The sequence below is a fragment of the Arachis ipaensis genome, chromosome B08, assembly GCF_000816755.2.
Source record: "Arachis ipaensis cultivar K30076 chromosome B08, Araip1.1, whole genome shotgun sequence".
Classification (NCBI taxonomy): domain Eukaryota; kingdom Viridiplantae; phylum Streptophyta; class Magnoliopsida; order Fabales; family Fabaceae; genus Arachis; species Arachis ipaensis.
In genome coordinates, this window is record NC_029792.2 from 74,882,650 (window position 1) to 74,907,326 (window position 24,677).

Below are 24,677 nucleotides of genomic sequence, written 5' to 3' on the forward strand. Positions count from 1 at the left end.
GTGCGCGTCCATACAGCTATAGGGAAACGCATGCGTACGCGCACCTGCCGCGTACGCGTCGATCCACTGCTACAACTTCTGGGCCAATATCCAGAGAGTTGCGCTGGATCTGGGCCAACTTTAATCCCCCAGCTCAACTCAACTCACGAGAACGCACGCTGTACGCGTCCGCACCCCTCTCTGTTTCGCTGTCCATGCGTTGGCGTGCTTCACGCCTCCGCACCCAACCAATAAGTTCAAGCCATCCACGCGAACGCGCAAAGTGCGTGTGCGCGTCGATGCGTCTTAGCATCCTCTAAGCCAAAGGACCCGAGAGTTGTGCCAACTCTGGGCCCCTTTTATGCCTTCAGCCCAGCACATCCGCGCCGATGCACACCTTACGCGTCCACACCCATCCCGATTCCTTCACATACGCGCATGCGCGCATGGCGCTTCCGCGCCGTTCTTCCATTCCCTCCACCCACGCGAACACGCACAGTGCGCGCGCGCGTGGATTCGAATTTTCACTTACCCCAGAGACGCAAGCCCTATCGCATTCGCGCACTACACTTCTCCCCCTCTAACGTTCCATTTCCTTTCTCCCACCCCTCAACCTTCGAACTTCTCATGACCGGCTGTCCTCCGGCGAGCGCTCCGTTGCCGTCGTCGCCAACGCCGCCATAACCTCGCTCTCTCTTCCCCTCTTCTCTCTCCCTTTCTCTCTTACTCCTCTAACCCTCCTCTCTGCCTCTGTGCCAACCGCCGCGACCACCATCGCCGCCGGTGCAACCCAACAGCCGCGCTGCTCCGGCCGGTTCTTCCTCTCACCGCCTCACTTCACTTTTTTCTTCCTTTTTCTCGGTTCAATCTCTGCACCCAGGTTCCTCCTCTCCTCTGTTTTACTTTGTTTCGCTGCTTTTTGTTAATTATGTTAGTGCAGTTAGAATTAGCCTAGTTAGTTAGTTTAGTTTGATTTAGGTGGTTAGTGAATCTGGGCTGAGTAGTGGATTTAGGCATTGTTTGATTTTCTGTTGCTATATGAAACTGCTCTGTTCTGTTGCATTGCCCTATGTTCATGTATTCTGTTAATGCTGCTCATTTGTGATGAATTGGTGAAGGAATTGTTGATTGCAGCAACTGCTTATACCCTTTATGCTGTTTGAATTGTTTTGTTGTTAAACTATTCACTGTCTGTTGCTTCTATATGAACTCACATATGGTTTTGTGTTCTTCATTGTTGTTGAATTCATATGGAGCCTGCTTCGACTGTTAAGTTTGGGGAAAAAAGCCAATTTGCTGCTGAAATGCTGCCGAATTTTCATTAACCACAGTTTACTTTGTGCTGATCTTGTTTGATGGATGTAACAGCCCCTAGCTGATGAATTCTGTTCAATTAGAGTGCTGTTGCTTAAATGGTTTTTGAAACTCCTTAAGAACAAGTTCTTTGGTCATGCTTTTCGTATTCTTGCTTGCTAGTCATGCCGATTTGCTTCCTTGCATTGCATAGTTGAGTAAGCTTTTCAATTGACCATTGCTTGTTATTCATGCCTCCTTTACATCAACACACAAGTTGAAGATTTTTCCACGTTTCTCTCAACTTGTGACATTGATGTATCATTGGATTTATTGTTGCATGCCTTTTGATTGGTTCACTCCTTGATGAATTGATTCTACCAACATAAATTCATATGATTTTAGTGATCTTCACATTGATTGATAGTTTGTTTCATATTAGTTGCTTTCTAGCAATATCATATTTCATCATCAATAACTTGTTGCAATTCATGATTGTGAACGTGCTTACAGCATTGTTTTGTTCACTCTTTTCAAATTGAGATAGTAATTACCATATCACTAATTTTCAAACTGATTTCTAACTCTAACTCGTTTAACCAACTAACTTCTTTTGGTTTTCAACCTAACTCTTTATGTCATTCTTTTGGATATGGTGCTTTCTGAACTCAATTAATGAATAATGTGCAAGACATGGTTTGCATTCTTAGTTTGAAGTTCGATTTGAATTCTGTATTCTGTTGCTTGCATTCCAAGAAACCTTCTTCCTTTATTCACTTCATGAATATGCTTTGCTTTGAGTGCTTTGTATCTACTTGGCTATAGGCTTATGTTATATTATCTATGTTTTTAGGATGTCGGATAAAGGAAAGGCTATAGCTACTGCTTCCAAAAAGAGGAAGCACTCCAAGACCTCTACACCCTCACCATATGCTAATTATGCTAAGAATCCGCTGAATGATGAGGAGAAAGAAAATCAGTTACTTCCATCCACTGATCCAACCAAGTTTCCAAATCTCTACTGCGAGCTACGCCTTTCCCCTTATGCAAAGAAAAATCTGAATATTGAGAAGAAGCTGAATCTTCCCAATGATGTGAGGCGTGCCATAAACGCCCGTATTTCTGAGCTGGGCTTGGATTTCGTCGATAGGGACTTGGGACGGATTAACATCTCGTGGGTCAAGGAATTTTACTGTAACTTCTTTCGACAAAACTTGGATTCAGTATACTTGAGGGGTAGAGAGATTATGATCACTGAGGATACCTTACAGGATGCACTGCTCTGCAGAGTTGGTACTCCTGAGACTTGTGCCTACCAGCAGGCAGAGGTAGCTCTCCTCTCCAGGGAAATTTTTGCATTTTTCAATCACAACCATGCTTAGTCAAATATTGAGATTTTCCAAGAATTTTAATTAAAGGACATAGGGCACCAACCCAATTGATTGAAGGAAACTTTTGGTGCAACTTGCTTGAATTTCATACTTTGTGAAGCATGTATTGAATTAAGAACACAAGCTTGTGAGACTTGATCCTATTGATGTGGTTACATTTTATAACCACTTATTTTCCATTCTTGTGTGCAATTGTTCTCTTTCTATGATTGCGATCCTTGATTTGCTTGATTCTATATGTCCATTTATTTCTTATATTCATGCATTTATATGATTGAGGCCACTATTTCATTAGCCCACTTACCCAATTAGCCTACCTTTTTACTCTCCATTGTTAGCCAATTTTGAGCCTATGCTTAACCAACTTATTCTCATTTTAGCACATTACAAGCCCAAGGCGGAAAACCAATGAAAAGTCCTTGTTTGGATCTTTGATTAGCCTAGGCTAGTGAGAGTGTTTATTATTCAAAGTTGGTGAGGCTTGGGAACATTGGATGGGATAAAAAGGGGTAGTACACTTCCATATTTAGGAATTAGAAACATACTCATGTATTGATTGAATGTATAAGACCTTATGCAATTGATGTCCTTGTACAGAAAAAAAAAGGGGAATATAGAAAAAAAAAAGGGAGAAGAAAAAAATAATAAAAAGGGACAAAATGCCCCAAGGTGAAGTTCAACAAAAGGAAACCAATGCATAAGTGTTATGACTCAAGAAATAAGATGCATGAGTATGTAAAAAAAAAGGGTGAAGAATGGGTAGTTAGAGTAGTTTGAATTTGTATAGGTTATTATATAGTTAGGTGGGAAAGTCTATACTAATCAAAGATCTAAACTCTAGCCCACTTAACCATAAATGATCCTACCTTAACCCTAACCCCATTACAACCTAAATGAAAGACCTCATGATGAATTTATGCATACATTGAATAAGTGTTGATTGCTAGAAGAAAATCAAAGTTTGGAAAGCTTGATTAGAAGAGAATTGAGAGAATTAACCCTTAAACACTTGAGTGAATAGAGCGGATACACATCCGGTGAGGATTCAAAAGTTCAAGTACATGTGTTCACCCATATTATTTATATTCTTGCAAGCTTGGACTCTTTTGATTTGTTTTTGATAATTCAACACAATTGTGGTTTGGGCTTAATTCCTATTGCCTAGCTATTGTGCTTATACATGTCTCTTCGGAATTGATTTGTTTGAACTAAGAATTTCCATTTGCTTTAGGTATTCGCATATAGATAGAACTCATATAGTTTAGTTGCATTTAATAAATGTCATACCCCTTAGTTCCTTCTTATTTTAGCATGAGGACATGCTAAGGTTTAAGTGTGGGGAGGTTGATAAACCCCATTTTTAGGGATTATCTTGTATTAAATTTAGAGTATTTTGATGACCTTTTCTCGCATTTAACCTATGAATTAGCATGGTTTTGTTATCTCTCCCGTATTTGTGCTTAAGTGTAAAAACACGCTTTTTAGGCCTTATTTTGATGAATTTTGATTTCTCCTTGATTCCATAAGATGCCTTGATGTGTTTGCTAGTAATTCCAGGATTGAAATAGGCCAGGCATGGATCAAAGGAAGCAAGGAAGGAAGCATGCAAGTGGAGAGAAGCACAAAAAAACCAAAGAATTAATCACGGCCAAGCACGCGCACGCGCACAAGGCGCTCGCGCGCACATTGCGGAATCAGCCAGGGACGCGCACGCGTACTGTGCGTGCACGTGTCGATGTCTACACATGACTTCATTAAGGCAACACGTGCCTGGCGATTTTGAGGGGTTTCTGAACCCATTTTTTTGGCGCCAATTGCTGATAGAAAGGAATAAAAGGATCAAGGATGAAAGGGGAGAGACAATTAGATTAGAAGTTAGTGGTAGCTCTAGTTTAGAGTAGTTTTAGAGGGAGAAGCTCTCACTTCTCTCTAGGATTATGATTAGGTTAGGGTTAATCTCTCTTCTTAGATCTAGGTTTAATTCATGCCTTAATTCAATTCTCCTTTGCCAATTCTTAATCTTCTCCTCTTCCTCTCTCTAGTTATGTACTTTAATTCTTGTGATTCTTCACTTTGTTTTGGATAGATTGTTGTTTCTTTTATTCCCTTTCAATAATGCAATTTGAGGTAATTCATGATAATTGTGATTTCCTTGATTGTTGTTGTTAATTCTTTGTATTCAATTGTAGTTAGAATTCATTCTTGTTATGATTTGCTATACTTTTCTTTTGTGCCTTCCGAGTGTTTGATGAAATGCTTGGTTGGATTTTTGTATAGATTTTGTTTCTCTTGGCCTAGGTAGAATGATTAGTGACTCTTGAGTTATCTAATTCTTTTGTTGATTGATAATTAGAGATTGCTAATTGATTTGAATGCCTCTAAAGCTAGTCTTTCCTTTAGGAGTTGATTAGGTCTTGAGGAATCAAATTGATTCATCCACTTGACTTTCCTCCATGGTTAGAGGTTAACTAAGTGGGAGCAATGAACAATTCTCATCACAATTGAGGAGGATAACTAGGATAGGATTTCTAGTTCTCATATCTTGCTAAGAGCTTTGTCAATTGTTAGTTTATTTTCTTTGCCATTTATATTTCTTGCACAAAATCTTAAAACCCCAAAATAACTCACAACCAATAATAACAAACCACTTCATTGTAATTCCTAGGGAGAACGACCTGAGGTTCGAATACTTCGGTTTATAAATTTAGGGGTTTGTTTTAGTGACAAACAACTTTTTGCATGAAAGGATTCTTGATCGGTTTGGAAACTATACTTTACGACGAGACTTCATTAGCTAAATTCTAAACCATCAAGCATTCGTTCATCATGACGCGGCCGCTTCGGCGACGCGGTCGTGTGACAAGAATTTTGCTTCCAGCACCAATCCAGCATCACTCTCGCACAGAATGTTACCGTGCACCCTTTTACGTCGAAAACTCAGGGCACGCGGCCGCGTGGGAGGCCATGATTCCCATGTGACGCGAACGCGTCAGGGACGCGGTCGCGTGGGTCGATTTGTGCCATTGGCACGCCTCCAGCCACGCTCCAGCGTAACTCTCTGTTCATTTATTTTTTTTCTCCACCGCCCGTGCGACGCGGACGCGTCGCTGATGCGATCGCGTCGCGTGGCGAAAAACCGTTTTTTTTTTGGAAATATAAAGACATGTAAATGAAAGAGCACGAAAGCACTAATAAAGAGAAGAGTTATTAAAGAAGAAAAACTAAAAGTGAAGAAAAGAACGATCATACCGCGGTGGGTTGTCTCCCACCAAGCACTTTGCTTTAACGTCCGTAAGTTGGACGCTCCACTAGCTAAATCTGCTGCGATGTGGGGACCTTCCAAGCGGAAGATCTCAAGCTCCTTATTTTTCTGCACCTTCTCACCATGGTATAGCTTCAAGCGTTGTCCATTACCCTTAATAAGTTCAGAGTTTGAAGGATGGCTTAGGTGATAAACTCCGTATGGTTCAGCCTTCTCTACTCTGTATGGACCTTCCCATTTTGATCTCAACTTACCGGGCATGAGCCTTAGTCGAGATTTATAAAGGAGGACAAAATCTCCAGGTTGGAACTCTTTCTTCTTGATGTTTTGATCATGCACAGCTTTCATCTTTTCCTTGTAAATTCTGGAATTCTCATAAGCTTCTAGGCAAAGGTTCTCCAGTTCCTGCAGTTGCAACTTTCTTTCAACTCCAGCATTCTCAATTCCCATGTTGCACTCCTTAACTGCCTAGAAGGCTCTGTGTTCTATTTCAACTGGGAGATGACAAGCTTTTTCCGTAAACCAAGCGGAAGGGGCTCATCCCAATGGATGTCTTGTATGCTGTTCTGTATGCCCACAGTGCATCTTGTAGCCTGGTGCTCTAGTCTTTTCTATGAGGCTTGACTATCTTTTACAAGATACGCTTAATTTCTCTGTTTGACACCTCGACTTGCCCATTAGTTTGGGGATGGTAAGCTGTTGCAACTTTATGGATTATCCCATGCTTTTTCATCAATCCTGTTAGTCTTCTGTTACAAAAGTGGGTGCCTTGATCGCTCACGATCGCTCGTGGTGATCCAAAGCGACATATAATATGGTTTCTCACAAAGAAAACAACAGTGTTAGCATCATCAGTGCGGGTAGGAATTGCTTCCACCCATTTGGAAACATAATCCACAGCTAACAATATATAAAAATATCCATTAGAATTTGGAAATGGACCCATGAAGTCAATGCCCCAAACATCAAAAATTTCACAGAAGAGCATATATTGTTGAGGCATCTCATCCCTCCTGGATATATTACCAAATTTCTGGCATTGGGGGCAAGATTTACAAAACTCAGCAGCGTCTCTAAAAAGAGTAGGCCACCAGAATCCGCAGTCTAAGATCTTTCTAGCTGTTCTTTGAGGGCCAAAATGTCCTCCACTCTCAGATGAGTGACAGGCCTCTAAAATGGACTGGAATTCTGATTAAGACACACAACGTCTAATTATCTGGTCAGCACCACATCTCCATAAATATGGGTCATCCCATATATAATATTTAGACACGCTTTTCAACTTGTCTCTTTGATGTTTAGAAAAATGTGGAGGAAATGTGCGGCTAACTAAATAATTAGCGACAGGTGCATACCAAGGGACTACCTCGGATACTGCTTGCAGGTTGTCAAAAGAAAAATTATCATCTATAGGAGTAGAATCATCCTTAATATGTTCAAGGCAACTCAAGTGGTCTGCTACTAAATTCTGATTACCACTCCTATCCTTTATTTCTAAATCAAATTCTTGTAACAGTAGTATCCAACGTATAAGTCTTGGTTTGTTTTCCTTTTTAGCTAATAGATACTTTAGAGCTGCATGGTCCAAATACACTACTACTCTAGTACCAAGTAAATAAGCTCGGAATTTATCCAGAGCAAAAATAATAGCAAGAAGCTCTTTCTCAGTAGTAGTATAATTGGACTGGGCAGTGTCTAAAGTCTTAGACGCATAGGCAATAACAAAAGGATCCTTACCTTCACGCTGAGCCAGTGCTGCTCCTACTGCATGGTTGGAAGCATCGCACCTGATTTCAAACGGCTGGCTCCAGTCTGGTCCTCTCACAATTGGGGCTTGAGTTAGAGCAGTCTTCAGCTTATCAAACGCTTGTTTGCAATCCTCACTGAACTCGAACTCAATATCCTTCTGCAGTAATCTGGATAAGGGAAGTGCCACCTTACTAAAGTCCTTAATAAATCTCCTGTAGAAACCTGCATGGCCAAGGAACGAACGGACTTCCCTCACAGAAGAGGGGTAAGGTAAACTAGAAATAACATTCACCTTTGCTGGGTCTATAGAAATGCCATTATTAGATACCACATGTCCTAATACAATCCCTTGTTTTACCATAAAGTGGCATTTTTCAAAATTCAATACAAGGTTTGTATTAACACATATATCTAATACTCTAGATAATCCCTCTAAGGAAAGGTTAAAAGAATCACCATAAACGCTAAAATTGTCCATAAAAACTTCCATACAGTCCTCAATAAGATCAGAGAAAAGACTCATCATGCACCTTTGGAAGGTAGCTGGTGCATTGCACAAGCCAAAGGGCATTCTCTTATAAGCATAAGTCCCAAAAGGACATGTAAAAGTAGTCTTTTCCTGATCCTCAGGAGCTATATGAATCTGGAAATAACCTGTGTAACCATCTAAAAAGAAATAATGTGATTTACCTGACAGGCGATCCAACATTTGATCAATGAATGGAAATGGGTAGTGATCCTTACGGGTAGCTTGGTTGAGACGCCTGTAATCAATGCAGACTCTCCAAGCATTCTGAACTCTAGTTGCTATGAGCTCTCCATTCTCACTCTTCACTGTAGTGATGGATCTTGTCCAGTGTGCCTCTCTTCAAACTCTTCTTTTTGAACTTCAGCTACACTTTCGTCTATGACATCACATTGGAAGATAGAACGATCTTCTGGGGGTTGTCAATGACTCCATTCACATTGAAGATTACTATGCGGCCATCTATTTCAAAGGAGTATGTTCCTGAAAAAGCATCCAATTTGAATTTTGATGTCTTCAGGAATGGTCTTCCAAGTAGGATTGATGATGGCTTATTTGAATCATTGTGGGGCATCTCCAAGATATAAAAATCAGTGGGAAATGTGAGCCCTTTAATGTTCACCAAAACATCTTCTGCAACTCCAGCCACTATAATAATGCTTTTATCTGCTAACACAAAACGAGCTGCCGACCTTTTTAAGGGAGGGAGCCTCAAAACATCATATATAGACAAAGGCATTATACTGACACATGCTCCTAAATCACACATGCAATCATAAATTACTACACCACCAATAGTACAACTAACTATGCAAGGACCTGGATCACTACATTTTTCAGGTAATCCTCCCATTAAAGCAGATATAGAACTACCTAAAGGAATAGTTTCTAATTCATTAATTTTGTCTTTATGGATACATAAGTCTTTTAGAAACTTTGCATATTTAGGTACCTACTGAATAACATCAAAAAGGGGAACAGTTACCTCAACCTTTTTGAATATCTCTACCATTTTAGGATCGGGTTCCAGCTGCTTCTTGGGCTTTCTTGCAAGTTGTGGAAATGGAATAGGAGTAGTGTTTTCTGTGGTGCCTGCACCTTTTGGTACTTCTTCCTGTGGTTGAGCTGTTTCTTCTTCAGCTGTGTTCTGTATATCCTCTTCCTCTTCAACATCTTCGATTTCTACCACCTCTTCAGCTGAGGCGTATTCTGGTGAGCTTGGTTCCTCCTGATTCCTCTCCTGCAGTGTGGTTCCGGACCTCAGGGTGATGCCATTAATGCCTCCCTTTGGATTGGGTAATGGTTGAGAGGGGATTCCAGTAGTGCTTAAAGGTTGGTTACTGGAATTTTGTGCTGATCCAAACTGTGTCATAAAAGCTTGCAGAGTAGAGGTGAGACCATTCAGACTGGCATTAATACTATTCATGATGTTGTTTTCCATGGTCTGTTGTCTTTTCTCAAAAGATTGTAGTAGATCTTCATTAGAAGATAACGAAGAATGAGTAAATTGAGAGGTCTGCTGTTGATTATTCCGTGGTCCTTGGTTCTGCCTCAGGTGAGGTGCTCTGTAAGGTTGATTTTGCTGCCTGTTGTTGTTATTGTTCCACTTCTGATTTTCCTGATTATCTCTGCCTCCTCTGTTATTGTTGTCCCTCCAATTCTAGTTTGAATTGTCCTGCCATCCATGGTTATTATTTCCACTTTGATTGTACCCTTGGTTGGGGCGGTCATAGAAGTTGTGAGTGGATGCCACCATGTTGTCTTCTTGTTGGAGCTGCGGGCATTCATCAGTGTAATGGCTATAATCAGCACAAATTCCGCAAATTCTTTGTGGGACTAGTTGTTGGTTTTGCTGTGGTGGAGGAGGTTGAGCTTGCTGAGCTTGTTGATTCAACTGCATTTGCTTCAGCAAGTTGGTCATTTCACAGATGCTTTGAGTCAGAGCAGCAGTCTCTCTGCTAGAAGATACTTCTGCAACAGCTTTTAAACGGCCTTGCTTCTGTCTGTGGTTCCTAGTGGATTCAGCTAAATCACTGATCAATTGCCAAGCTTCATCAGTGGTCTTGTACTTTTTCATAGACCCATTGCTGGCACTTTTCAGTGTGGTCTTATCTTGGGGCCTCATACCCTGTGTAATATAGCTGAGTAGCACGATCTTGTCAATCATGTGATGGGGGCATGCTTCCAGAAGATTATTGAAGCGCTCCCAGTATTCAAAGAGAGTCTCATTGTCATCCTGAACAATTATGGAGATATCCTTCCTCAGTTTATCAGTAACTTCAGATGGAAAGAATTTCTCCAGAAACTCCTTTCTGAGTGTATCCTAGTTGGATACATTTGCTAGAGGTTGAGTGTAGTACCACTCTCTTGCTTTTTCCTCAAGAGAAAATGGAAAAGCTTTCAGCAGAATTGAAGTTTCATCACTGCCATCACGCCTGACAGTAGAACAGGCTGCCTGAAAATCTCTCAAGTGTTTGATAGGCTCTTGAGCAGGTAGGCCATGAAACTTGGGCATCAAATTTAGCAGTACGGTCTTTATTTTAAAATCTGTAGCTACTACTGGATGATGCGCTTGAAACGGTTGCATTGTAAAATCAGGGGCTCCTTCCTCCTAGATGGTAACTCTCCTAGCTGCCATGTTTTCTGCACGTAAAATAATCGAATCAGTAGAACGGGGGCTGGTTTCTTCCTCAGATTCACTTTTAGATCCGCCCTCAGAGCGGGCTAACCAACGCTGTTCTCGCCTTATTCGTGAAATTGTCCTTTCAATTTCAGGATCGAATATTAGCAAGCATGGATCAGGAAGTGAACACGTCATTTGACGGAAGAAACATGCAGCTCATAGTAGCAAAATAAAATAAAATACAAATAAATAAATTCTAATCAATAAAATTAGCACTCTATTGCAACTCTCCGGCAACAGCGCCAAAAATTGATGAGACACAGAAGCTGGTAAATTAAAAATTATTAAAATGGTTACGTTGCAAGTATAGTTCTTAACTCACCGAAAATCTGCCTATCAATTTAGAAGTATGTCACAGAGAGTTTGAATTAAAAATTACTGGGAGTTTTAAGTCCCAGGTCGTCTCCCAACGAGTTGCAGAAAAGTGTTCTATCTTATTAATCAGATGTTCAAAGAAGTTGAGTTAAGTAAATTGGAATTTAAATTGAGAAAATTTAATTAATATGAGTAAAAGCCTTGACTGGGAGTTGATTGGTTGGAATTTCTACTATTGATGGAGTGATTGTAAGATTAATTTATAATTAATGGTTGTTCTGTTTGGTTATCCTTTACTAGGTAAGGGAAAGTCAAACAAGTTGGAATGCCAGATCTGTTCACAAGTTGCAACCCACTTAGTTCAAAGGGATTGGCGTTGGTGATAGGATAGCAATCCAACATTTAACCCAATTACAAATTTTTCCTTCAATCCTTCCAACTCAAGAGTTCCTTTTAATCAACTCCCCATCAAGTAAAGAAACTACTCACGCATTGTAAATAATAAATTCATAGCACATGAAAGGGAATTAAAAGAAGACATGATTATTGGAATTGAAATTGAATTAAAAAGAAATAATCCTTGCATTAATTAATCATAAAAGTATTCAAATAACAAAATTGAACAAAACAAAGAACATGGAAGAATGAAACCAAGTTAAGAAAATGAACTAGAATGACAAAGTCTTGATGATGAAATAACTCTTCTCAATGTTCCAATGCTAAGATCAATTGAAAATTAAAAATTCTAAAACCTAGAGAGAAAAACCTAAGAGAGTAAAACTAGATCTCAAACTGTCTCCGAATGAATGTGTTGTTTGTTTCTGCATATTCTCTGACTCTAGTCTGCTGTTCCGGACCGAGAACTGGGTCGAAATAGGGTCCAAAATCGCCCCCAGCAAATTCTGCAGATTATGCAGATCGCACATGTCACGCGAACATGTCATCCATGCGGACGCGTCACTTGCGCTTTTCCTCGCCACGCATTCGCCTCGTCCACGCTACCGCGTCGCTTGGGCTTTCCAATCTGCACAGCCGCGTGAGCCATACGGCCGCGTCGCTGCGATTTGCTCTCCTTCGCGCGGTCGCGTGAGCCATGCGACTGCGTCACTTCTCGCTGGTTATCTCCTCAAATTCTTGTGTTTCTTCCATTTTTGCTAGCTTCCTTCCCAATCTCCAACTCATTCATGCCCTATAAAATCTGAAACACTTAACACACAGATCACGGCATCGAATGGAATAAAGGAGAATTAAAATTAAATAATTAAAGTCTCTAGGAAGCAGTTTTCAAACATGTAATAAATTCCGAAAAGAAATCTAATATGCATGCTAATTTAATGAATAAGTGGGTAAGGTTCATGATAAAACCACATAATTAAACACAATATAAACCATAAAATAGTGGTTTATCAATGCTTCTTTCATGTTGATCTTGCTTGCTATTGTTGAGTTCTTGCTTATAATAGTCATGGTTCTCCTTAATTTTAGCATTTTGTGATGTTTGCTTTTATTGCACATTAGGTATTTGATATAATATTTCCTATAGTTTTTGAGTAGTTTTCTTGACCTTTGGCCTAGGCTATGTGTAAGGCCCACATCGGTTGGAGAGGGGAACGAAGCATGCCTTATAAGGGTGTGGATACCTCTCCCTAGCATGACGCGTTTTGACGAGTGAGTGTGGGGGGCTTAGGCTATCATCCCTATCGTTAAAGACAAAACCGTGAGGCCTTGTGTGCCAAAGCGGACAATATCATGCTAGCGGGTGGTCTGGGCTATTACAGATAGTATCAGAGCCAGAACCCGGATCGATGTGCCAGCGAGGGCGCTGGACTCCCTTAGGGGGGTGGATTGTAAGGCCCACATCAGTTGGAGAGGGGAACGAAGCATGCCTTATAAGGGTGTGGATACCTCTCCCTAGTATGACGCGTTTTGACGAGTGAGTGTGGGGGGCTTAGGCTATCATCCCTATCGTTAAAGACAAAACCGTGAGGCCTTGTGTGCCAAAGCGGACAATATCATGCTAGCGGATGGTCTGGGCTGTTACACTAAGGGGATTGAGTGATCTTGAGTCTTTGGGCTTCATTGAATTGGTCATTCTAGAACCCTTGAGGATCAATTTGACAACCATTGACTCTGGCCTACTACTAAGTCAATTAGTAGCTAGGTTGGCACTTATGGATTGATGTTGATCAAGCCATTTGACATACTCCAAGCCTAGGAGTCGACATTACGTACTTAAGGCTTTAGTGAGTAGACCTAATGAGCTTGGTGCCGCATAATTATCAATGTTTGAATTGTGACTAGGATGGTGATCTCAACTGCCTAAGTCTTAGCCAAGAATCCCTTATCTTGCTTCTCTAATTGCTTATTTGATTTACTTTTCTTGCCATTTATTTTATTGCTCCTTTTATCAACCAAACCCCCTTTTACCCCTTGCATTCTCATAGCTAATAATTGACCACTTCATTGTTATCCTCGTGAGACGATCCGGAGTCTAAATACTTCGGTTATAAATTCATTGGGGTTTGTTCTTTGTGACAAAACCATACTCTTAATTTGATATGAGAGTTGTTTATTGGTTTGGAGCTATGCTTACAACGGCATAATTCCCTTTCTTTAAGAAGAAAATCTAGACCGACGATAACTTTAGCATAATCACTTTCCACTGAGAAAGATAAGAGAGGGAAAAACAAATCTTGCCCTTCAGTATCACGACATTGAAATTGCTGCCGGTCCTCATCAAAGGAAGTGGTAAAGCTGATCATGTTACACCAAATCAAAACTGTCCAAATCCATAATTTGATAAAGAACAAATAAATCTCTAAAATAGATCAAAATTTGCACAATTAAAATTAGAGCCAAATAAGGATAACAAATCAGCAATAATCAGAACATGTTTCAATTAAAATCAGAATAAATAAAAAACAAACAAGGAGAATAAAGCAACAACAATCAGAACATATTTTAGTTAAATTCAGAACAAATCAAGTGTTTCTCAAGTTCCACAATTCTCTGGTACATATAAAATGTTATCATTATTTATCAAATTAACCCTTGAAGTCCATTTTATATCTACTGATTAGAAAATAGTATCATGGAAATTAGAACATATAGAAAGTGGTATAAAAGTAGTAAAAGATTATAAAATCACCAAAATACAAAATCAAAACCAAATCCAAATTCAAACATCCAAGCATAGTTATCACGGAATCATTCTACACGTAAACAAGTAGACAAAAAAGATCCAAAGAAGAAAGTATGACTTTACTTACCATATCTTCCACTTCTTGGAAGCAGCTTTCTCCAGTGCAGCTTCATAACTCTTTCTCTTACCATTGAGAGACTTCAAAGCCTCATTCACAGACTTTGCAACCTCGGCGACACAGCGCTCAGACTCTTCCCTATACTTGGCAACATACTTGTGAGCTTCTCCATCGCCAGCACCCTTCTTACCTTTCTTCATCTGCTTCTTTAGGAACAGAAGAAAGCTCATTCCTTGAGCAAAAATAGCACTCACAATGATAAGAAAACATATAACGAATCCAATTAACTACTGAGCTGAGTTAAATACTCAAAACCTAATCCAAAGCATCAAATTTGACATAAATAGTAATCCATCCTGATTCGTGAGAAATTGTAAACGAGAAATTGAATAAAGTAAAGTAACATGTACAAACCTCAAAGAAACCATGGGGGCAATCTATCGATTTCTCCTAGTAGAAAATCGAGCGAAGCAAAAATGGCGAGGCAGGGAATGGCAGAGACAAACACACCAGCAGGGTAAATTGAGCAAAGCAGAAATGGCGAGGCAAACACGAACGAGGGATGTAGCAGATGCGAGGCGGAGGCACGGTGGAGGGGATGACAAAGAAGACGGTGGCCAGCGCAATGGTGAGGGTTAGGGCATGGTGGCCAGAGCAAGAAGGCGATGACAAAAGTAAGGTGAAACCACAACGAAGGATAGCAGAGAAGATGACACTGGCAACGATGCAGAGGAGATCGGCGAGGAGGACAACGCTAGTGACAAGGTAAATGAGGACGATGCTAGTGACGAGGAGGAGACGAGGCGGAGGAGAGGCTAATGGCGGAGGACGACGCTAGTGACGAGGATGACGCTAGTGACGAGGACGACGCTAGTGACGGCAGGGATCTGAGCTCTTCCAGGGTTCCCATGGAGTTGAGAGTTGAGTGACGATGGTAACTTGGTAAGAGCTGAGAGTGAGAGAGTGCTTTATTTTTCAGAGGGTTTTAATTAAGGGTTTGAAAGGGGATCTGAGCTCTTCCCGATCGAGGCTTGCTTTAGGGTTACAATTAAGGGTTTTAGTTTTCAAAAACCTTTTGGCCACGCTTTAAAGCGTGCCAAAAGAGTCCTTGTTTCCTTCTATGGCCACGCTTTTGAAGCGTGGCCAAAAAGAAACATGGTCGTATCTCCAATCAATTCCTACCCTTCCAAAAGCGTGGCCATTAACCCTTTTCGCCATGTTTTTAAAGCGTGGCAAGAAAAAAATGTAGCCAAATCTCTATTCAATCGCCACCATCACAAAGCGTGGTCATTGACCACTTTTGGCCACACTTTTAAAGCGTGGCAAAAAAAGCGTGGCTATATCTCCAATCAACTGCTACCCTTCCAAAAGCGTGGCCGTTGACCCTTTTCGCCACGTTTTTGAAGCGTGGCAAGAAAAAACGTGGCCAAATCTCTATTCAATCGCCACCCTCATAAAAGCGTGGCCATTGACTACTTTTGGCCACGCTTTTAAAGTGTGGCAAAAAAAAGCGTGGCCATAGGCCTTTTTTCATGTAGTGTTTCTTGCACATGTTATTTGCTTAGAAAAATAGTAGCACTTGAATATGGTCATGTCCCAAACTTACTTCAAAATAAATAGTTGTTCTGGAGAGTGGATCTTTAAATATTACTTAATTAAAAATTAGAATTTGAGAACATGTGTGTATGTTTGAATTCTTTAACATGCTTTGCGGAATAAAAGGATATCTATTTAGTATTTTAAGGATTTTAAATTCTTCTATAATAAGCTTTATACTGTATATGTGAATTAAGTAGTTTTGATGATTTTGAAGTTTGATTTTGAAAACTCAAATTAAGGCGCGAGCTTTAGAGTTTTGTATATTAACATAGGCAAATGCAGAATGGGCAAATTCAACGGGGTGATTGTAGGTGACAAATTGAGCTAAGATGAATGGCACACAGTCAGTGTCTCTAGGGAGGCAGAGCTGCAAGGGGAGGTTGAGAGAATGAATATTAAGACAAATATGGAGAAACTTAGGGTTGATTTATTCTCCATTGAATGATGGACCAGGGTTAGTGCATTCATTTACTTTAAAAATGAATTAGTTATACTTTAATGGAACCATTATCTTTCTAATTTACAAAGCTAGAGAGAATCATAATTTTTAGCCTATAGTTGAAACTGTTTCATTATCGGCTTGGCAGGTCTATGTTTTTATTGTAATCCAATTATTGGAATCTTTGTATATTTCATTGTCGTCGTCCCTTTTTATTTCGAAAGCATGCTTCTATTTGTCAAAATATTCAAATAAAATAGAGGTGGTTGACACTTAAGGTCAGTTAGTTGTAGTGTTAATATTATTCAGTGATTGTTTGGGTGGTAATATGCTGAAGTTAATTGGAGTATTACTTTATCATTCCGAGGTACCATTCGTTCTATTTCTTTCTTTTTCATTCCATTAATTGTAACAATTTTGGGGTGGTAACAAATGTGGTTATTTTTATCTTAAATTATAAGCAACTCTGGTACAAATTAAAATAAAATTATTATGGATAAATCATTATAGAAAAGAGAAAAACGCAAACATACACTTAATTATGCTCACAAATTAGTCTAAATATTAATATTTTTTTCCTATTCATAAGTAAAAGTATACAATAAGAACCCTCTTGGCAGATCAAAGATTTTTCTTTTCTATAACACTAATAATTTAATCATGTATGTGAATAGTTTGGTAACAATGACATATCCGAGATTTAATTAAACAAATTATGACATTATTGCTAAAAAGAAAAAAGATAAGGTATTGTATTATTTGGTTTACTCCCAAAACAACATACCAATTTTACTTTATGTATAATGTTGTTAGCCCAATAAAATTTGAGCAATTCTCTTTCATTGTCTATGACATTTTTTAGGTTTTTATTCTTTTGAAGATTGTTTAAGACAAATCTCATGGTATTTAATAGGACAATTTACCCATTTAAATAAACAGGTAACCAATATTACCAGAATACACATTATGCAAACTGGATACCAAAATGCATTTTTTTCCTAAACTATGTAAACCACGAAAGGGGTATCGCGGTTTACAATATGAATGTAATCCGCTATAGGGGTGTTGCGGATTACGTTGGCATTGAATAATCACATAAACCGCTACAGGGGTGTCGCAGTTTATGTGTGTTTGTGATACGTGCATAAACCGCTACAGGGGTGTAGCCGTTTATGCTTTAGTGCGTACTTAGGTCATTTTTCATGGAGAATAAATTTTTGGATGAAAGTTTAACTTCTGTATAGCGCAACATAGGTTGCTGATTTGATTTTATTGAAATTAGCATGTGTACTCATAGAATTATCAAGAAAATCTGAACCAGAGAGAATCATTAGTACATAGAGAATCGATAAACAAATACAACTTCACTTAACAGTAAACACAACTAAAACAAAAGAAGAACACAAACAAGGAGAGAAAAATGCAACTTAATCCTAACGACCTAAAGACAACTATGCCTCGGCACTGGGGGCGGATCCTCGTTGAGGGCAAGTCCTGCGTGTGTGTTCTATCTGTCTGCATAGCCCGCATCGCTTCGGCCGACCAGTATCGGCCTCATCCATGGTGTTATGAATTCTTGTTGACCTTGGTCGCCCTTCTCTGGCACGTCTCATGTTAGGATCAAGGATGATAGTAGGACCGGCGTATGGTGGCCAGAGACCCTCTGGAATAGGTGGCAAAAATCCCATCCGGTATACGTTGAACACATTACTCATGGTATAAACCTCATGGACGTACATAGCCCAGTCTAACCGGGACTGAGCACAGCATGCAATCGCATGGCAGCAAGGGTAATGGAGAGCTTGAAAGTACCCACAGTCACAAGTGTGATCTCTAAGGGAAACTCGATACGTCCCGAGCGAGAAATTCTCGGTAGGAGTCGTCTCAGCCACGGTATGCTCAGACTGATGTCTATCGAACAGAGTAACCGTCAAGCACCTTGCATCTTTCAGGTTGCGCTCTATCACCTTCACCAGGGCCTGGTGATGAGCGGATAATTTATACGCTTTTTGGCATTATTTTTACATAGTTTTCAGTATGATTTGGTTAGTTTTTAGTATATTTTTATTAGTTTTTAATAAAAATTCACATTTCTGGACTTTACTGAGTTTGTGTATTTTTCTGTGATTTCAGGTAATTTCTGGCTGAAATTGAGGGACTTGAACAAAAATCAGATTCAGAGGTTGAAGAAGGACTGCAGATGCTGTTGGATTCTGACCTCCCTGCACTCAAAGTGGATTTTCTGGAGCTACAGAACTCCAAATGGCGCGCTCCCAATTTCGTTGGAAAGTAGACATCCAGGGCTTTCCAGCAATATATAATAGTCCATATTTTGAATAAGGATTGACGACGTGAACTGGCATTCAACGCCATTTCCATGCTGCATTGTGGAGTCAAACGCCAGAAACAGGTTGCAAAGTGGAGTTCAATGCCAGAAACAGGCTACAAACTGGCGTTCAACTCCAAAAGAAGCCTCTACACGTGTAAAGCTCAATGCTCAGCCCAAGCACACACCAAGTGGGTCCCGAAAGTGGATTTTTGCATCATTTACTTATTTCTGTAAACCCTAGTAACTAGTTTAGTATAAATAGGACTTTTTACTATTGTATTTAGAATTTTAGATCTTTTGGACGTTTAGTTCTTAGATTATGGGGGCTAGCCATTCGGCCATGCCTGAACCTTTCACTTATGTATTTTTCAACAGTAGAGTTTCTACACACCATAGATTAAGGTGTGGAGCTCTGCTGTTCCTCAAAGATTAATGCAAAGTACTACTGTTTTTCTATTCAATTCAACTTATTCCGCTTCTAAGATATTCATTCATACTTCAATATGATGGATGTGATGATCGTGACAGTCATCATCATTCTCAACTTATGAACGCGTGCCTGACAACCACTTCCGTTCTACCTTAGATTGAATGGATATCTCTTGGATATCTAATACAGGGGACCGAGTCCGAGTTATTAGGGTCTTCGTGGTATAAGTTAGAACCCATGGATGCCCATTCCTGAGATCCGGAAAGTCTAAACCTTGTCTGTGGTATTCCGAGTAGGATCTGGGAAGGGATGGCTGTGACGAGCTTCAAACTCGCGAGTGTTGGGCGTAGTGACAGACGCAAAAGGATAGTAAATCCTATTCCAGTATGATCGAGAACCGACAGATGATTAGCCATGCAGTGACAGCGCATTGGACCATTTTCACAGGAGGATGGGATGTAGCCATTGACAACGGTGATGCCCTACATAAAGCTTGCCATGGAAAGGACTAGGATTGATTGGATGAAGACAGCAGGAAAGCACAGATCAGAGGAACGAAAGCATCTCTATACGCTTATCTGAAATTCTCATCAATGAATTACATAAGTATCTCTATCCTAGTTATATTCTATTTGTCTTTTATTTATCACTTTATAAAACTATTTGAATCCGCTTGACTGAGATTTACAAGGTGACCATAGCTTGCTTCAAGCCAACAATCTCCGTGGGATCGACCCTTACTCACGTAAGGTTTATTACTTGGATGACCCAGTGCACTTGCTGGTTAGTTGTACGAAGTTGTGAAACAGATATAAGATCATGAACGTGCGTATTGAATTTTTAGCACCATTACCAAGGAATGGAATGATCACGATTTCGCACACCACTTGGCAAAACCGTTGGCCTGATCCCAACTGTGCCTCTGCTGTCTGCCCTCGGACGACAAAAAGCTCTGATAATCTCCCATATGTGGATTTCACAAGTGCAGTTACAGGAAGATTCTGTGTCCCCTTCAGTACAGAGTTAACATACTCGGATATATTCGTCGTCATGTGGCCGAACCGTCTGCCTCCATCCTGGTGTTGGGTCCACTTATCGTACTCCAGCCAGTTGGCCCAATCACACATGGCCAGATTCTCAGTCCTCATAATATCAAACCAGTAGTCAAACTCGGCCTCAGTCTTCGCATACACCACATTCACGAGCATCCGCCTCGCATCTTGACCCTTGAAATTGAGGGCAAAATTGGCTGCAACGTGTCGAATGCAATACGCTCGATATGCATGAGGCGGTTTCCAACCACTGTCCGGTGCCTCCAGTGCAGCCTTAATGCCGTTGTGTCTGTCAGAAATCACCAGAATCCTTTCCTGTGGGGTCACATGTTGACGCAAGTGGGATAAGAAAACAGCCCACGACTCAGCGTTCTCCCCCTCAACAAGTGCAAACGCAACTGGCAATATATTGGAGTTTCCATCTTGCGCAATAGCCAGAAGCAAAGTCCCGCCATACTTCCCATACAGATGCGTTCCGTCAATGTTGATCAGTGGCTTGCAATGTTTAAAAGCCTCAACGCATGGAGGGAACGTCCAGAAAAGTCGATGAAAGTACTCCGTGGACTCATCAACCTCACCACCAACACGAACTGGAGAAGTCTTCAACAAAGCTACGCTGCCGTCCATCGTTGCTTGCATCCCAAGGATCCACCGGGGCAACTCCGCATATGACTCTTTCCAATCCCCGTAAATTTACATAACTACCTTCTGCTTTGCCTTCCACACCTTCCTATAGCTAGGCCTGAATCCATAGGTTAGCTCAGTAGCTTCTTGCAACACCTTTATGATAACCACTGCGTCCGCCCTAACCAAGGGATAGATCCTCGCACAAATTACGTGGTAATCGAGCGTCGGTGGTCGCTCGATATCGATGTCGCTAGGCATGTGTGGGCTCCGTTGTATCTTCTAACCTCCCAGTTACCCTTGCGCTGCCGAAGTGCCATGCGGATGATCCAGTTGCAGCCATTTCCAAACTCCTTGCATCTCTCAACATACTTCAGATGATCAGATTCCATAATCCGATACTAAACTCCACGACGAATGCTATAATCTTTAACACTCATCGCAGCTTCCTCCTTAGTTTGAAAAGATTGACCAATCACAAATTCGGCAGAAGCATTGCCCTCCTGTAATCCTTGGTAGCGGAAGGTGTATCGATCATCTGGTTGTTGGCTCACTACTTCCAGATTGAGCATCAAGAAATGCGGCGGTTGTTGGTGGGACCCAGAATTGGATGGCCCCTGAGGTGCAGGTGGGGGCACTGGAGTCTCGTCCTCACTATCCTCTGATATGTGATCGGGCTCATCGTCCGAATCATAGTCCCGCATTGCGTCCTCATAGTGATCTGGCTCACCACTCCCAACAAGACCAGTAATCAAACCGGGTGACCTCTCTGCCGGTGCTAGAACAGGTGGAGGCGCAGGTAGGAGACACCTGGGTGCAACGACAGGCATCGAAGTAGAAGCACCCCCCACCGTTATCGACTGAGGATTTGGCGCTGAAGCCCCAGAACTGTCCACTCGGTCTTCCAACTTGGCAAACAACTCGTGTATTCTCACCTCTGGAAAACTCTGCCGACAATGAAACAACACCCCCATGTCTTCATCTGACCATATAACAAATGTTTCATACTACACACCACTCGACACGACCGCCATCGGAATCTTGTAGAACACATTCTTCACCGACTTGGCCCCAGCTAACCCTGCCTTCTGCAATATGTTCCTCTTCAGATCCGACAAAGTATCAGTCGAATGAATAAAAATGCTCAGCGGTTCTTTATCCGTGAACTTAACACCATGCCTGTTACTTTTTTTAATTTTACCAGAACAGTAGACTAGAACCATCAAGCTTTTCTCTCTATCCATTTGTGAAAGTGTGAAAATGACTCTCTTCAAATAACTCACTCCCTATCTTGCTTGGTATTTATAGGCAAAGTTTACAAAGCATAAACCGCTACACCCCTGTAGCAGTTTATGCCTGTATCACAATCACACAAAAACCGCGACACCCCTGTAGCGGTATATGTGATTATTCAACGCCAACGTAATCCGCGACACCCCTGTAATGGATTACGTTCATATTGTAGACCACGATACCCCTGTCGCGGTTTACATAGTTTAGAAAAAAAATACATTTCGGTATCCAATTTGCATAATGTGTAATCTGGTAATATTGGTTCTGTTTATTTAAATAGGTAAATTGTCCTATTTAATAGTAGAGTTCTATTATGTTACTGTAGGTTGTCAAAAAAAAAGTTTTATGATAGTAATTTTTTTTGGAGAGTAAGTGTTTTTTATTTTAATTTTTAAGTATAAATTAAATTGGAATTTAGTTCTTTAGAAATAATTTTTTTCTTTCCCTGTTGGTATTTGTATTTATTTAATGTATCATGTTCTAAAATAATTTTATACTCTAATTCATCATATGTAAAAGTACTTATAGACAAAGGATGTTAGTATAAATATGACTTTACAAAATTGATTACGATTAAAAATTAGATTGATGTCATATAATTTATGTTGGGATATTTTTTGCACTAAACGTTAAGAGAATGAATACATTTAAATAATGTTAGTTAAAATTATATTAAAGTGTAATTTATTAATATGATATAATTTATATATTTTTTTATATTAATTTTTTAATTTAGTTTTTACAATAACAGTGTCTAATTTATTTAAAAATAATCAATAAAATAGATTTTAGCATACACATTTTTTTGTAAATAGATATTAATATGGGCTAAAAATATAAGATTATTCGACCTCTATAAATATAGGGTGAAACAATCAAATACCTCGGATAATAAATTTTTATTCACAAAAACTTTTTAAAATTAAAAATAATTATTAATATGAGCTAAAAATAATCAATGAAATAGATTTTAGCATATACATTTTTTTGTAAATAGATATTAATATGGGCTAAAAATATAAGATTATTCGACCTCTATAAATANGTTTTACACTAGTCACGTATTATGATAATTGATGACGTGTTAGAGGCAATATGGCATGTTAGGAGCACAGCCACTTAGCGTAGAAAATTCAAATTGAAACACCGTCGCAATCTGTTTCTCACCTGCAACGCGTTTGCCCACACGACTTCTCAGAAACTTCAAATCTATACTTCCATCCCATTAAGGAATCTTAGCCACGCTTTGCTCCCCAATCTATAAATATGCATATGATTTGATTCCACTTATTACATTGTCATTTACAAATTACAATCACTTCGCCTTTATTGTTTGTTTGCATTTGAAAGACAGCATCAACTTCGATCAATTCATCATCATCACCACCATGAGTCACTTCAACAATCAGCACGAAGCACCTGGTTAGTTTTTCTTCTTGTCAACAAAAAACTGCCTCAAAAACTCTCGTCTTTAATTTCTATTTTCGTAGTGTAAACCAAATTCTGGAAATCAGACAGTATTTAAAAGTTTAATTAAGATTGTATTGAATATAATAAAATAATTTGAACTAATTTTCTGATTAAAAACCAGACTGGCTCAATTCGTACATCTATTTTATGCTAGTTTGATTGATTTATTTATCAGTATCATATCCGCCAAGAATTAAATAACATAGTTACATAATTGAATTTGGTGCAGCAGTATCATATCCGCCAACAATGAGTGCGTACCCTCCTCCACCAGCAGCATCATATGTTAGTGCTCCACCACCAATGGGTTACCCTTCAAAGGATGGTCCTCCAGCTGCAGGGTACCCCCAACAGAGTGTTCCACAACACACCACAACCAAGGGTGATGGCTTCTGGAAGGGTTGGTAAGTTCAACAAAATCACTTCACCTATTTATTTATTTATATATAAGGAAATCAAATTATTTGGAATGAATTTTCTAATTAATATTTTTTCTTTAATTTTTTTAATCTTTGCATATTACTACTTCATTGGCTAATTATTGACTAAAAAAAACTTGTTTGTTTATGATAAAAATTTAATATATATCAACCTGAATTAATACAAAAATTATTAAGATATATACGTAATCAATTTATAATTACTGATTCTTGACCTTTTATTATTATTATTTTTTTTTTGTTACAGTTGTGCTGCCCTATGTTGCTGTTGTGCCCTGGATATCTGCTTCTGATTGAGTCACTCCATAGATTTGTGCATGCTATCATTGTTTTTCACCTGCTTCCTTCTTCCTTTTGTATAATTCTTTGTAGTTTATAGAACAATAAGGATCTTTATTCACTTGGCTATGTTTTCTTTTTTCTTTTTTCTTTTTTCTTTTTTCTTTCGCTGTTTTCAATGGAAGCCTTGTACTATGAGATTTTTTTTATGATATATTAGTCATTATAAATTATTTGCTTTAATTCCAATTATATATCATATAT

At 39.6% G+C, this 24,677-nt stretch overlaps 2 protein-coding genes across 3 annotated transcripts; one reads left to right on the forward strand and one right to left on the reverse strand.

The window, feature by feature from the left end:
- LOC107611133 lies at positions 17,948-20,934 on the reverse strand. The gene is made up of 2 exons (XM_016313092.1): positions 20,140-20,934; positions 17,948-18,475 (listed from the first exon to the last, which is right to left on the reverse strand). Exons 1-2 carry the CDS (start codon positions 20,932-20,934, stop codon positions 17,948-17,950), a joined length of 1,323 nt encoding a protein of 440 aa, XP_016168578.1.
- Positions 23,372-24,543, forward strand: LOC107611835 (cysteine-rich and transmembrane domain-containing protein B). 2 transcript variants are annotated; one of them, XM_016313725.2, is made up of 3 exons: positions 23,372-23,646; positions 23,927-24,098; positions 24,382-24,543. In XM_016313725.2, the coding sequence occupies exons 1-3, from the start codon at positions 23,613-23,615 to the stop codon at positions 24,425-24,427; spliced, it is 252 nt and encodes an 83-aa protein (XP_016169211.1). In that variant the 5' UTR covers positions 23,372-23,612; the 3' UTR covers positions 24,428-24,543. The 2 variants fall into 2 exon arrangements, with proteins under 2 accessions (XP_016169211.1, XP_016169210.1); XM_016313724.2 differs by having other exon boundaries at positions 23,488-23,646; positions 23,924-24,098.

Bases quoted from the DNA above. Each gene is read 5' to 3' on its own strand.
- LOC107611133 (XM_016313092.1), bottom strand. From the start codon at position 20,934: ATGGACGGCAGCGTAGCTTTGTTGAAGACTTCTCCAGTTCGTGTTGGT. The intron at 18,476-20,139 runs GTGTGCGAAATC...GCTCATCACCAG, and splicing joins GCCAACGGTTTTGCCAAGTG to GCCCTGGTGAAGGTGATAGA.
- LOC107611835 (XM_016313724.2), top strand. From the start codon at position 23,613: ATGAGTCACTTCAACAATCAGCACGAAGCACCTG. The intron at 23,647-23,923 runs GTTAGTTTTTCT...AATTTGGTGCAG, and splicing joins CAATCAGCACGAAGCACCTG to CAGTATCATATCCGCCAACA. The intron at 24,099-24,381 runs GTAAGTTCAACA...TTTTTGTTACAG, and splicing joins GATGGCTTCTGGAAGGGTTG to TTGTGCTGCCCTATGTTGCT.